Source organism: Lycium barbarum, chromosome 12, assembly GCF_019175385.1.
Source record: "Lycium barbarum isolate Lr01 chromosome 12, ASM1917538v2, whole genome shotgun sequence".
Taxonomy (NCBI): Eukaryota; Viridiplantae; Streptophyta; class Magnoliopsida; order Solanales; family Solanaceae; genus Lycium; species Lycium barbarum.
In genome coordinates, this window is record NC_083348.1 from 17,512,091 (window position 1) to 17,527,613 (window position 15,523).

At 36.1% G+C, this 15,523-nt stretch overlaps 1 protein-coding gene across 2 annotated transcripts; it reads left to right on the top strand.

The window, feature by feature from the left end:
* The first annotated feature begins 1,042 nt into the window (after positions 1-1,042).
* On the top strand, positions 1,043-3,194 carry LOC132622914 (tryptophan aminotransferase-related protein 4-like). 2 transcript variants are annotated; one of them, XR_009576041.1, is made up of 3 exons: positions 1,043-1,425; positions 1,674-2,278; positions 2,375-3,194. XR_009576041.1 is itself a non-coding variant. In XM_060337601.1 (2 exons), exons 1-2 carry the CDS (start codon positions 1,337-1,339, stop codon positions 2,173-2,175), a joined length of 591 nt encoding a protein of 196 aa, XP_060193584.1. In that variant the 5' UTR covers positions 1,043-1,336; the 3' UTR covers positions 2,176-3,194. The 2 variants fall into 2 exon arrangements, 1 of the variants encoding a protein (XP_060193584.1); XM_060337601.1 differs by having other exon boundaries at positions 1,674-3,194.
* The last annotated feature ends 12,329 nt before the right edge of the window (positions 3,195-15,523 follow it).

Consider the following 15,523-nt stretch of genomic DNA (forward strand, 5'->3'; position numbering starts at 1 on the left):
TAATCGTCAGAATTCGAAAAGAAAATAAATTTGATTACAAACACTACTAGAAATTAACTTTTGTTAGAGTTAAATATGATTTCAACTTTGTCTTTCACAATTTTATTTTCACGAGAGATAAGGGTCAAAAACACACCCTATCTATCATTTTTTTATAGTTTCATACTTAAACTATCATAAGATTGAGAAAACTACCTACACTATCACTATCTAGTTTGCAAAACACACCTAAACTAAATGTGTGAACTCACTCTCCAAAAGGCAAGTGAAGCTGAAATTTTTTCAAAAAACTTATCCAGATGACATAAGCAATGCTATGGTGGCACCTAAATGTATATTAAAAAATAATATTTTTTATAAAAAAAACCTGTATATATATTTTTTTTTAAAAAACTGCATTATATTTTTTTTAAAAAATCAGCATTTAAAAAAATGAAAAAAAATATCAAAAAATTTAGAAAATCAGAAAAAAAAATGATTTAAAAAATGGAAAAGTTGATTTTTTTAAAAAAAATGTGAAAACTAAATAATCAATTTTTTTTAAAATACATTTTCCATTTTTTTTTATTTTCTATAATTTTTGATATTTTTTTACAAAAATTATTATTATTAAGTTTGTTTTTTAAAACAAATAGTTTTTTTTTTTTTTTTTAATTTCCATGTAGGTGCCATTGTGACATTATTTATCCGTGTGAACAACGCTTGACAACATTTTTATATAAAATAGAGAGTGTAGATCACATGCCATTCAAGAATAATTTGAGGTGTGTTTTGCAAATTGGATAGTGATAGTTTAGGTAGTTTTCTCGACCTTCTGATAATTTAGCTATAAACTAAAAAAAAAAGTGATAGTTGGGGTGTGTTTTTTACGCTTATCTCTTTTCGTGATTGTAATTTATTTAAAAGAGGTACCTCAGTACTAACGTCATAAAAAGTTATTATACTTAACCTTGAAAATTACTTGTTTAACCCTTTGATTGAGCTATAAAAATAATAGTCTAATGACTGGTATAACATAACATTAAGTTGGTACCATCTCAAGGCCAACAAAGGACATTTTGTTTTCAAGAATCCTTAATATTATAGAAAGAGATATAGAGAACTCTTAAAATTATAATGTTAGAAAACATTGATAAGTCGTCGATGAATTTGAAGTGGGCAGTGTGCTTTAGCGTTTCAATAATTGTCAATCTCATATGTCTTGTGTTAATAATTTGCAGCAGGCGTACTGAGAAGCTAAGCTGGACAAGAGAAGCAGCAACAGCAGCAGAGAATGTTGCCTCTGTTAGTTGCTCAGGCCATGGAAGGGCTTATTTGGATGGCTTAGTCACTGAAAATGGAAAGACTCCTTTGTGAGTGTAACGCATGCTTTACAGGCCCAGATTGCTTTGTCTTTACACCCAATTGCTCCGTTAATGCAGAGAGGTAATTCGACAACACTTGAAATTAAGATGATTGTGTCATTACTGAAAAAATGGGAATTTTTGACGATCTTTACATTGGAAATCTGATGAAAATGTAACTGTTGTTACCAAAGCCATAAAAATTCTAAATTTCCAATGTATCGTTTGTTCAAAAACTCGTGTTTCTTCAATAATGCGTGTATACTAAATCATAAATAGCATAAATTAAACCAATACAATGACAATCTTTCTTTTTTAATTTTGTTACAGTGGAAATCCAATGTTTTTAGAGCCATTTTGGAATCAAAATGCGGGGAGTAGTGGCATTAAGGTGGCTGGGTGGCACAGAATGGGATATGAATTTGAGGAAGGCTCTCTCATCTCCAAGCAATCGGAGAATGTAATCCACAAGTTGTTGCATGACACTGTTGAAAATGCAAACACATCCAACAAGTATATACTATTTGGTGCTGGCTCGACTCAGCTTCTTAATGCGGCGGTGTACGCTCTTTCCCACACCACCAATTCATATTTATCTTCATCACTTGCCAAAGTTGTTGCTTCCGCTCCTTACTACCCAATTTACAAATCGCAAACAGAGCTTTTGGAATCGAAGAAATACAAGTTTAGTGGCGATACATCCTCGTGGAAAAACAAAACAAGGAGTACCAACTTCATTGAGTTTTGTGACTTGCCCAAACAATCCGGATGGGCAACTGACTTGCCCAAACAATCCGTCAAGGAAAACTTGCAAAGCATGTTTATGATTTAGCTTACTATTGGCCACATTACATTCCAATTCCAACTCGTATGGATAAAAACCTCATGTTATTTACACTTTCTAAGCTCACTGGTCATGCCGGTAGCTGATTTGGGTAACAACTTCAAATTTATCACGCATGTTTGTGTTTTAATAATTACTATAGTAAGTACGTAACCAATGGCTTTAATTAATTTTCTCTTATATATAGATGGGCCATGGTCAAAGACAAAGCTGTCTATGAAAGGATGGTGGAATACATAAATTTAAACAGGTAGGGTGTTTCACGTGAGACACAGTTGGGAGCTTTGAATATATGTTGTGCTACAAGGAGATGGAAGAAAAATGTTTTGATTTGCACATACAACGATGATGTCTCGATGAGAAAATCTCACTGAAATCTTGTCCAACATCAAAACGCTTCTGGATTGAAAAACTCCCCTCGCAATATTGTGCATTTCCCAAAAAAGTTAGAGCACCTTCTCCGGGTAATTTATCTCTACCATAGTTATTTGCATTATTTAAGAATCAACCACGACAAGTGCAAATTCAGTTTTTCATATAGTTTTTTTTTTTTTTTTTTTTTTTTGCTTGGATAAAATGTGAGGAACAAGAAGATAGGGACTGCTACAATGTGCTGAGGGAAGCAAATATTATTGGCCGAAAAGGTGCTGCATTCGGAGTTGAAAATCGTTATATTCGGCTTAGGGTTGTGAATAGCAAAGATGATTTCGATTTATTGCAGCAACGATTGCAAGATCTAGTGTCTAAAGAACTATCTGTCGTACATCGAGATTGTCACGTCAAAACTATTCTTATTTCTTAGGAGAGAAACACTTGGACACAATTCAACTCTTCAAGGATAGTCTAGGTTTCCGTTTTCATCTTTTCTATTGGGATTGAATAAATACTTTAGACACTTCTTTCGCGTCCTTCTGTGTCTTTAACGTTTGTTTAATCGATGTTTTTATTAAAGTCAATACAAGCCAATAAAGTGACCGTGTTAAAATCAAGAGACTGGAGGGGACAACTTTTCCTTGGTCCAGAGTTTCCTTAATCGGAATCTCTGTCGCAAATTGAGTTTTAATCAAATGTGTTTTGTTAGGGATGTTGGTTTAAAGTGGCTTGCCGCAACAAAATTCATTGTCAAGTGACGACTCCTTCATTTTAATCCCTTTTGAAACTTGTATTGAAAACCCTTTGATCATAAAATTAATAATATTCTTTTCAGAGTTGAAAAATAAAAGGGTGACAACTCTGGTAACGTAGTAACTTTTATCACTTTTTACTCTCTTGCAAGAGAACTCAATTTTTATTTTTTTATTTTTTGAAAAAAAGTACTCAAAATTTCTTAGTGACATTTTTGTGAGCTTTGAATATTACCCAAGTAAAGCGAGAGTAATCTTCGGTAACAAATGCATACATTTTTCTCCTATACTTGCAGTTCTAGTTGGACCAAAGAGGTCCACAAGCAAACAACTGTGGTTTAGAATAGATACAATATCAATTGATAAGAAATAGAACATGATTTGCTTACCGGGTGGCATACATCACAATGTGATTTTTGGTGAAATTTACTTTTGAGAAGAACGATAATAATGATTGAATAATTTCTCAATTAAATGCACCATGATCGAGTTTCTTATGTCAAGTTAGCCGTCGAAATGGATGCTAGACAAATATGTTTATCTAGACTTTCAACAAATCAAGTATATAAATATTTCAATCTCTACTACCTGGTGGTATGGCTTTATCTGCTTTGTCTTCAATCATACAAAAAATTTCCTTAAAATTTACTTCGTATCTGGAGTCACACAGTAGGTTGATGCTTAGCAAGTTTTACTTGAGTCCATCTGCGAGATATACTTCAATGTCACCAGATGAGTCATTGAATGAAGTGGTTCCTATACTAATGACTTTTCCTTTTGATCTATCACCATATCTGAAAATTTCTCCATCCATTCTTGTTATTTATTTGAATAATTTCTTGTCTCATGTCATGTATCTGGAACATGCACTATCAAAGCTTCACTTTCCATTTGTAGTTCTTCTTGCGGTGTTCCCACAAAACCTAGTTATTTACTTCCTTTTAGGTCCCCAAGCTCCCCTGGGTCCATTTTGGTTAGATTTGAAAGTACTTGTGTCACCTTGGGATCTCTAAACTCATACATGATTATCTGCAAAATAAAATATACACTTTGAATACTTATGGGCTTACCACATTAATGTTTGATCGAATACCTTGCGATAAACTCCTATATTTCTTTATTACATATTCCTAAACAAGTTACTAGATAACAAGAATAAAGATTTTCTTCTTGATGAGATCGATAGTGATGATAGTGACGATCTTGCTTCTAGTAATGATATCAATCGTGACGTTGATACGGAGCTGAAACTGCTGACTAGGATGAATGGGCTAACTATGGATATGATGCTGGAATAGACCAATTTTATATCACCCTTCAATTTGATTTACCAAAAGTAATATCTTCTTGCATAATATGGGTTCTAAACATTCATAATTTGGATGTGAATGAGTCGACTGACTTAACATGAGAGAAAAGATCTTTCATCAGTGACTGACCCATGGTCGACTTGCTCCGAGTAAGTTTATCACTGGCAATTTTATTTTTAGTTGACTTGAAAGGATGAGGCTACTAGTTTGACCTGACATAACCATGACCGGCGAATTTATACAAGCCATTTATCTATAGTTGCAATTCCTTAATTTCTTCAGGAAGAAAATATCTTTCAATCTCACATACTTCGAGTTTGATTTTCCAGTCTTTGTTTTATCGTCTTATTTCTTGAGTTCATCAAGAACCCTCTGCAGATCTTCTAGAGCATCTTGAAGTTCATTGCATTTTCACAATCATAGGTCTACCTCACTTGTTTCGCTAAGAGCCATGAAACATATATTTGCAACTTCTTCATTTTCGTTGTCTGACATGTCTTCATCACTCCAATAGCTGAAGGATTTGTTCCCTTGATAACCTCTTGATGGTTTTCTTTTAAGTTCTCGAGTATGGCCATATTTTCAACACTCATAACATCTCTCCTGATATACTTTTCTGCTCGTTGGATTGTTTCCCTATTCTGAAATTGGTTCTGCCTTTCTTGCTGTTTCTAGATCTTCTCATCATGTTGGAAATGTTGCTGGATATCATAGCGATATCTTGTTTGTGCTCTTCTTTTCCTCCAGATTTAATAATTGCCCCCACACTCCTTTTCTTTTCTTCTTGACCACGTTTTTTGAGATGAATTTCTTAAAAGCAATGAGATCTCCATGAAGTTCATCATATGGAACTTTGTTTAGATCTAGTATTTCTAGAGCTACTACTTTATTTTCCCATACGGAGGGTAGACTTCGCTTTATTTTCTTGACTTACTCTCCAGTTGAATATGATTTTCCGAACGCTTTTATCTCCGAAAATCTTGCTGAGTTGAGCAAAAGCATTTCTTCGATGGCGTCTCCTTCCTTCATTTGGAACAGTTCATAGTCGTAGAACAGTAGACTGATTCTGGTCTCTTTTACTTTGTGAGTGCCTTTGGTGGTGACTTCCAATTTATCTCACATTTCTTTAGTATTCTCGCATCTTGAGATTTTTTTCATACTTCTCTCCGCTTATTGCATTGTACATGAGAGTTTTTGCTTTTGCATTTATCTTCACAACAATCATTTATTCATCTGTATAATCATCAACATCTAGGGGATTAATAAGCACACCTTCCATCTATTTCTATATTTTGGAGGTTGAGATAGCAAAGTCTCCCATTTTGATGATAGGCCAGATTTTGACATCGTATGATTTGGCTTAGATTTACATCCAAACATTCAAGTGGGAGAAGTGTTGATCATTGAAATACGCTGGTGTTGTTTGTGATGTTCCCTCTCTTGAAATGAAGTTCCAACAACTATGTAGTTAGACATGATCCTTTCTTACTAGTTGTTCAGCAAAAAAAATTGAGACTAAGCTCTGATACCAATTGAAAGCACAAGAGTGGGGTGAATTGTATCCTTTTCTTTTTTCAGTCGACCAGACTCAAGGGTTAGACTATATAAAGGGTTGAGATGTAAAAGATAAATTGTTATATCCCGTATTTTTATACATTGAGACAACCCGGATTAACTCTGATAAGTTAGGGCCAAGACTATTCCGGGATTTGAAGTCGGGACTTTTGACCTTTGATTTTATTTTGAGACATAAGTTGTGCATGAAATTGTTGGCTTTGAACACTTAGGAAAAATTGGGACCAAAATTCATAAAATTGGAAGTTAAAATTCTTGCACAAAAAGGGCCTTGTGGCCGTGTGACTTGGAGTTGGTCCCACACATTGTGTGGCCAATTTTAAATGGTCCAACACATGTGTGGGCCAAAGACACATGGAGAAATTTTGTGGGACTTAAAAGATGACTTTCAAGTCATCTTCTTTCATTATACACTTAGACAAAAAAAAATATCAAGAAGTTGAAGACAACTTCAACAACAACTCTCGGCCAAACAAGGGGAAAACCAAGTCCCATTTCATCCCTTCCAAAAATAATTCCTTGGTATAAACCCACTAATTTGAGGTCCCTAAGTAGCGTGGAAGTGTTGTTGGAGCGATCAAGCATTCCGTTTTGTAGATCGCAAACCCTAGCCTATTTGTGGAATTGAAGAAGAAAGGTAAGATTTGATCTTGTTTATGTATTGTGAATGTTTTACGCATATTGCAGTATGTTAATATGGATGAAAATCATGAAATATGGTATGTTGAAGTTGGGTCGTGTGTTTGGTGTGTTAGCCGTGAGGTGTGTGTATGTTGTGTGATGTTGGGTTGATGAATTAATGTTATGTAGCATGTTTGATTGTTGTAGGGCGAAGAAATGAATGAGAACCATCGATATAAGTATATGTGTAATGTGGCCGCATATAGCCTCCAATGTTTGGCAAAGGATGAATTTATATCGCTTAGTGTTTTAGTTGTTGTCGTTATGAATTCTAGTTTGGAAATGAGCATTTAATGACTCAAGATTGATGATGTAATTGTATGGGCTGATTTGAGGGTTATTGTGCGTTTGATGTAATTTGTATGTTTATGGGAATTATATCGTTATAGTGTGGATTTTTGATACAAGTCATGACTTGAAAATGAGGAGTGTGTTAAAGAAGGGTTCTCGGGTTTGGGGACAGTTTTCGGATAAATTGGAGCCATTGTTGGATTGTTGGAAATATTGTGTGAACTGTTTAGAATGTTCTTGAATGTTGTTAGTATGAGTTTGGGTTAGTATTTGAATGTATAAGCGTTGATGTTGGCTTGAAGGTAAGCCGTTGATTTGAATATTTGGAAAGTTGTTGAATGATGTAAAAAAGAGTTACTATTGCTATATTGCCTTTCGAATTGGTTATCGATGTTGCTAGGTTGGTTATTGTTGTTGTTGATTTTGGCCGAGTTAAATTCTCGGGGTGGCCTATTTACAGGGGAAATGTTGCCCAAATTTCTGTAGAATTTAGAATTAGTTTGGAATAAATGGCTTAAGTACCTATGGCTAATGTTTGATATTCATTGGCGTATTTGTAGACCTTGGGGTGCCCGAGGCGTAGGTTGGGATTAACTTTAGATTGGCTAGCTTGGAGTGCGTACGAGGTATGTAAAGCTCCACCCTTCGTTCTTTTGGCATGTCGTAGTTTTCAATAGGCTATATCACGAGCCTCGAGGAAATTCTAAATTCGAAATCCGAGCACGTTATGATCCTTATATATATTTCTTGGCATTCTTATGTATGATGTGATGAAATATGAACCATTATGTCTTCGAAAGCATTGATTTCCAAACTTTGTACAAAAAGATGTTTTAAAGAATTCCGTAATTATGAACGCCGTAACTTTCACAGAAAGGCTCGGATTGCTCCGATATCTTCGTAGGAGTTTGCATGGCGTATGATAAGTATGTTTTCCATAGGCGGGCCCGGCTCGGGTCAATACCCGACCGTGGGTCCCGCGACTTTCCTGTATGTAAATCGGATGACTTTTGAAAGAATTTGGTATGATTATCATTTCGAATTTCAAGTATGGTCATTTACTTATATTTGAGTCTATGATAATGATTTTATGCATATGGTTACTCATGACTCCGCTCGTGCGTTCTGTTATATCTTCGCCGGTTCCCGGGCCGGTTCTGTTGTCGTGCGCACTTTGATATACTCCGGTGTTATGCTGTGTTTCCGCTTATATTTGGTGTTATGCTGGGTATGGTGTTATGCTATGTTGTGATATGTGACGGGGATACGGAGATTTGAAACCTTCTGGTGTTATGCTGTGTTATGGCGCCATCGACGGGCGGGCGACCATATTCTTTTGTACCCTATGCATGACTTATATTTTGAAAGTAAACATTTTGATATTTTGGGCTTGCACTTATTTCTGTACTTCTATTTCGTTTATGTTTCAGATTTGTTTTCTGTATCTTCTGCTTTGCATACTCAGTACATATTTCGTACTGACCCCCTTCCTTCGGGGGCTACGTTTCATGCCCGCAGGTACAGACGCACAGTTTGGTGATCCACCAGTTTAGGACACCCTCTTCTGCTGTTTGGAGTGCTCCTCTTATTCCGGAGCCTATATTTTGGTATATATTCGTTCTTTGCATATGTATATATTTGTTCAGGGGTACGGCGGGGCCCTGTCCCGCCATATGATTCGGTTGGTCTGTTTAGAGGTCTGTAGACATATATGTGGGTTGTGCCTACTTCTGTACTGGTGTGTTTGTATGATCCCATTTGCCATGGCAGCCTTGTCGGCATGCATTTGTATATGTTTTGGGCTGTTGCGCCATTTGATAGCCTTGTCGGCTTTTTGATATATACGTACATATTTGGTTGCGTTTGAAATGTGTCTGAGACAGTTTGATATAATGTGAGGCAGCGTGTGATATTTGTGCCCATATACGTTATCTGTATGTGATTCAGATTGGATGAGTGTGTTCGGGTGCCCAGCTCGGGCACTAGTCACGGCCTACGGGGTTGGGTCGTGACATAAATATTCTCTTTGTTTCAATTTGTTTGAACCTATTTCCTTTTTAGTCCGTGCCAAAATGAATGATCTCTTTCCTAAGTTGGAAACAAATTCACTTTATGAATGATTTACAGTCACACAAATTTTCAAGGCTTATTTTAAACCACAAGTTTCAAAAGTCTTCCCTCTTTCTTAAATGTCGTGCCCAGTCAAATGAGATCATATAAATTGAAACAGAGGGAGTATAATTTTATTCATCAACAATATGCTCTTTATATAGAGCCTATACAGAACTAAAAAGTCCTAATCCAAAAGATACATAGTAATATGATAAGTTGCAAGTTAATAGAACTACTAAAGTACAAGAAACTATCTGAAGTCCTAAATGAATCAAATGAGTACTAGAATACAGGAAACTACCTAGGTAATATTGAAGCAGCAGATAGCTAAACTATAGGAAGTAATAAAAAGCCCCAACTTATGAAAATGGCGCAAAAAAGCTATTGCGGAAATGGAAACTATCTAGCCTTTTCCACAAGTTGGGGTTTGGTTCGTGCCAACTTGGTGAGGACGTCGACAACTTGATCAGCAGAGTGAAGGTGACGAACCTCAAGTGCTTTTTGTTGAACTTGCTCACAAACGAAATTTAAATGAATAGCTACATGCTTCATCCTACTATGAAAAACTGGATTAACGTAAATGTAGGTGGTGCTACCGTTATCACAAAGGACTGTTGGTGGAGCAGACAGTGAAAAGCGAAGCTCATGGAGCAAATTCGTAAAACAATTGACTTCAGAAACTGTAGCAGGAACAATTCGGTACTCAGCTTCCATGGATGAGTGTGAGACAAACTTGAGATTGGTGAGTTCCCAAGGTAGACAACATAAACTATTGTTGATGTCCTGTCGTGTGGAGTTCCAGCCCAATCGTAGTCAGAATAAGAAAGTAAACGATTGGTTGGTTGTGGACTTAGGTAGACTCCCATTGTCCTTGTGTGTTTGAGATAACGCAACAAACCTTTAATGGATTTCCAGTGAGGCATTTTAGGATTATGCATAAACTAAGATGACTTGCTAACAACAAAACTGATGACAGGCCTAGTAAAAGGATAGATAGTGAAGCTTACCGATGATTCTTCTATAAAATGAAACATCAACTGTAGACTCAACTTCTAAATCAGCGAAGGATCAAGTTGATCTCATTGGGTGTTGGAACACCTTTGCAATCAGCCATATGCAATTCATCTAGAAGATCCGTGACATATTTATGCTGAGAAAAATATTGTTAGGATATACTATTAACCATGCGGTTTGATTATAGTAATATGTTTTATTCCTTTTGGAACAATTGTTTATTTATTTATTCAATTCAATAAAGTATTATTTTAAATAGATCATTCGTTCATATGTGTGCCCTTTACTTATATAGTAGACGATTTGGTGTATGTAGTTTTAGCTCATGCGCAGAAGATTAAATTGTCGGTTCTTATAAGTTATAAATTTAATGTTCACAATCAAAGATGAAACTGGGAAAGTATCTTGATAATTGTAGCATAAGATTAAAATATAATCTATCTTGATTATGGGAATGGTTTTTGTTCCAACTTCTTATGCTAGTACATTTTGTATGTATTGAACGGACTAAGTAGAGATAAGTGTTTTTGTACTGAATCTATAAAACAATATCTCTAGCTCATTAAATGTACTTGTACTCTTAATCTTGATATGATTGTTATGATCAATGTGCTTCGTTCATTATTTTGATTTATTAAAAGGTACGACTCAACTGCGAGTTAATGTATTCCTGGTAAACTGAACAATGGCAAAGTGCATTTGTGAAATAACAATTAGTTGACAGAATTCATGTCTTGACCTTGAGATTGATGATACCCCTTTATGGATGCTTATAAGTTTTCACATGAAATAAGTTAAGCGGAAGTATAAAGGATTTTGTATCCATCACATGAAATAAGTTAAGCGGAAGTATAAAGGATTAAATTAGTCGATGAATTAAATTGTCAGTAATTTAATTTATTTGATTGGTATCTGTAATCTTAATATGGGGAGTTAAATAAGTTTTAGTGAATGATTTCGAAATTAAATAGAGGAGTGCAATTACAGTTTTCTAGTGGCATAAATTGTAATTTATTGTGGTAGGATTAATTCACTTATATTCTGAATTAATACTGCAATATGAAGCCTCATTATTAAATTTGTGGTCCCTGCTGTGCCTGAATATTGTATAACAAAGAAAATAAAAAGAAAAATATTATCCTTGGTGGGTAAGGAAAGGGCTACACGTTTTTGGCTAGGGTTTATCCTAAAAATGTGTGTATATAAAGAAAGCCATTGAACCCTAAGTGATATTCATTCTTTAGCCGCAATACTTGTCACTCAAGTATTTCGTTCATAGAAGTTCAGAATACACAGTAGAAGATCGTAGACTTGGAAAGTACGGACGTTATTGAAGACTTGTGCAACAGCTTCAAAAGGTTAGTGTTATAATCTCGTATTTGATTATGTTTGTCTAGTTTACATGTAAGAATATGATCTAGGTTGTTTTCTTCCGCTACGTATATATGCCTATTTTCTATCAAATATATGACAGTTGGCGTGGATATCACCTCAACACCCAAAAGATAATGCAAGAGCCCAAGATCTTTTAGAGAGAATCGTTGAGAAACTGATGCAATTATGGACTTGATGCTTTTCTAAATGCTTCCCGTTATAATTATATCATCAACATATATGAGATTGTAGACCGCAACACCATTATGAAGGACAAACAAAGATGAGTCAGATTTTGATTTAACAAACCCAATACTTGTCAAGTAGTTGGTGAGCTCGGTGTCCACACCCTAGGAGCCTGCCTAAGTCCGTATATGGCCTTATTGAGCTTGCAAATCTATGTTAAATGTTGAGGGGACTCGAAACCAGGAGGTTGTCGCATGTACACTTCGCTTCAAGACTGTCTTGCAAGATGGCATTATTGACATCAAACTGATGAATAGGCCAGGAGCTTTGTGCAACAATTGCAAGGACCAAGTGGACTGTTGCAGGCTTGACAATAGGGCTGAATGTGGAATGATATTCTAACCCGGGTCTTTGAGTGAATCCTTTGGCGACTAGGTGAGCCTTCTACCTGTCAATGTTTCCATCAGGTTTATATTTAATTCTAAACAACCACTTATAGTCCACAACATTCCAAGAGGGATCACTAGGGACCAAATCCCACGTCTGGTTTCTTGCTAGAGCATCATATTCTGTTTCCATTGCTTCTTACCATTGGGGGTATAATTGTGCTTGATGGTAGGAGCGGGGAATTAGTGGCATGAGATCGGTTTTGGCAAGAAAATTCTTGGGTTTCAGGCTATTTATTTTTATTAGGTAACCATTGGCTAAGAAAGAGTGGCTGATTTTGTTGTGGTGGATGAGCATTAAGGTGTGCAAGCAGCGATTCAATGCTTGGCGGTAGCCGAGGGGCTTGGGTAGATGTGGTAACCTTAATGGTCCGACGAAAATAGGTATGGGTGATGGGTGGTTTACTTGTTATTGCCGGAGGAAGGAGAATAGGAGCCGATTGGGTGGGGGAGGGAGAAGCAAAGGTGCTTGCTAGGTTGTTGGGAGAAGGTAGAGATATACTTGAACTCGACGACGCCGCTACGGAAGGAACGAAGAGAGACCTTTGTGCACCATAGACTACAACTGCGGTAGTTTAAAACAATGTGGCTTTGTTGGGATATCAGTGTGCGTATCTGATTTTTATGATTAGAAAAAATATTGGTAAAAGAATAATTAGTTTCAGAAAATACTACATCTCTCGAAAGATAAACTTTGGAGGTGGTCGTGTCAAAGAATTGAAAGCAATAATATTTATTTGAAAATCCCAAATAGACACAGGGCTTTGATTTGAATCAAGCTTATTTTTTGAATACGATAACATAAACAACCAAAAGTTTTGATGTTGTCATACTTTTGTGGTTCTTCGAATAAAAGCTCGTAAGGACACTTAGCTTTTATGTTTGGAGTTCTCATTCTGTTTATGAGAAAAACAACATGATGACATGCAAAACTCCAACATTTGGCTGGTAAAGAAGCTTGGTGCATTAGCGTTTTTGCAGTCTCAACAACATGGGGATGCCGTCGTTCTACTACATCAAATTCTTTGTGGAGTATAAGGTGGGGAAATTAAGTGCTCAATGGTCTGTAATTTTAAGTATAAGTCAAACTTTGAAATTCACCTCCTCCGTCGGGATAAAAAGATAATACTTTTGTTCGAAACCGATGTTCGAGTAAAGGATTTGATGTTTTGAAAACATCTAAAACTTTGCGTTCGATTGAATCATGTGAAGCCACATGTATTTTGAAAATTTATTAGAAAAAATAATTAGTTTCAGAAAATACTACATCTCTCGAAAGATAAACTTTGGAGGTGGTCGTGTCAAAGCATTGAAAGCAATAATATTTATTTGAAAATCCCAAATAGACACAGGGCTTTGATTTGAATCAAGCTTGTTTTTTTAATACGATTTTAGCCACAGATAACATAAACAACCAAAAGTTTTGATGTTGTCATACTTTTGTGGTTCTTCGAATAAAAGCTCGTAAGGACAGTTAGCTTTTAAGTTTGGAGTTCTCATTCTGTTTATGAGAAAAACAACATGATGACATGCAAAACTCCAAAATTTGGCTGGTAAAGAAGCTTGGTGCATTAGCGTTTTTGCAATCTCGACAACATGGGGATGCCGTCGTTCTACTACATCAAATTCTTTGTGGAGTATAAGGTGGGGAAATTAAGTGCTCAATGGTCTGTAATTTTAAGTATAAGTCAAACTTTGAAATTCACCTCCTCCGTGGGGATAAAAAGATAATACTTTTGTTCGAAACCGATGTTGGAGTAAAGGATTTGATGTTTTGAAAACATCTAAAACTTTGTGTTCGATTGAATCATGTGAAGCCACATGTATTTTGAAAATTGATTGACAAACAAAACATAATATCTTTTTCTATCTATGGATAGGACTGGTGATGGGCCCCCACAAATCACTGTAAATAATTTCTAGAGGCCTTTGACTCTACAGAGAATTTGTAGAAAAAGGTTTCTGTGGATTTTATTTGATTGACATGAATTATGAATCAAAATAGAGTCTTTCTCAACTGGAATGTAAAGTTTATTTAAAAGTAAATCTAAAGTACGACGTGTTGGATGCCCAAACGTCGACGCCACAAATCTAAAGACACGGCAATATTGCATTGCAGTTGAGAAGAAGGGTTGTATGTTAGTCACTCATAAAGGCATCCTCTACTCAACCATTGAATTAACGGCGCCCCCTAACTCAAATCCCTCACAAGATAAGAGAATGGAAAGAATTCAATGGATGTTCTATTGTCATGGCAAATTTGAGAAACTGAAATTAAGCTATTGGCAATAGAAGGGGAGCAAATCTATAGGATAATTGAAGCTATAATTAGATGCATAAATCAGTGTTACCAGTGTGAGGAATTGGTACAGTGTCACCATTTCCTTTAGCAATTTCTTCAGGACCATTGTAGTCATTAATGGTTGTGAGACTTATGGGCATCCGGTGCATAATGGTGTGTAGCCCCTGAATAAACTATCTACTGCATTCATTTTCCAGCACAATCAGCTCGTGCCTGAAAATGATTAAGAGACTGAGAGTGACAAACGCGAGCAGAGTGTCCAAGTTGGTCAGATAACTGACACACTAAGTTGACTTCTTGCGAATTGGTGCGAGGATTGCGCCCTGACTGATAACGGTGTTGCTGGTTTTTTTTTTTTTTTTTTAACCTATTGTTGTTGGTGGCGCTAGTCCTTATTTGGGTGTTGTTCTTTTGAGCAACAACAACAGTAGTTATGGTGGAGGAGTGAGGTGGAGCATTATGTTTGAGGAAAAGCTTATGATCAAGAACATTTTTAAACAGTTCGGCATTCGAAATTGGGGTGTCATGTGCTCGAATTGTTGATGAGAGTTCTCAATATTCTAGCCCAAGACCAGTGCGAATCTTGACAATGAGTTTGGTGTTGGTGAGAGGATCTTCTGCAGTTGCAAGCTCATCGCCGACAAGGCTCTCTTTGGTGAGACGAGCAAGGCCACCTCTCAAATTGAGTACGCGAGTCTACAACTTATTGGCATAAGCAGTATGAAGGGAATCCCACGCTCCTTTGGCAATAGCTGCAGCGGCTACGGTGGCTGCAATAGTTGGATCTACGGATGTTGTTAGGGTTTTACCTTAATTTTCTTAACATATTTGGATTTTGCCTTTTCTTGAAGGAAGGGCAAAGAGTTTACCATATTTGGTTTTACTTTTTCAAAAAGAAAAATTTTAATATTCCATATCTCT

Coding starts and splice junctions, on each gene's coding strand:
- LOC132622914 (XM_060337601.1), top strand. CDS start 1,337: ATGGAAAGACTCCTTTGTGAGTGTAACGCATGCTTTACAGGCCCAGAT. Junction 1,426..1,673: donor TGCTCCGTTAATGCAGAGAG/GTAATTCGACAA, acceptor ATTTTGTTACAG/TGGAAATCCAATGTTTTTAG.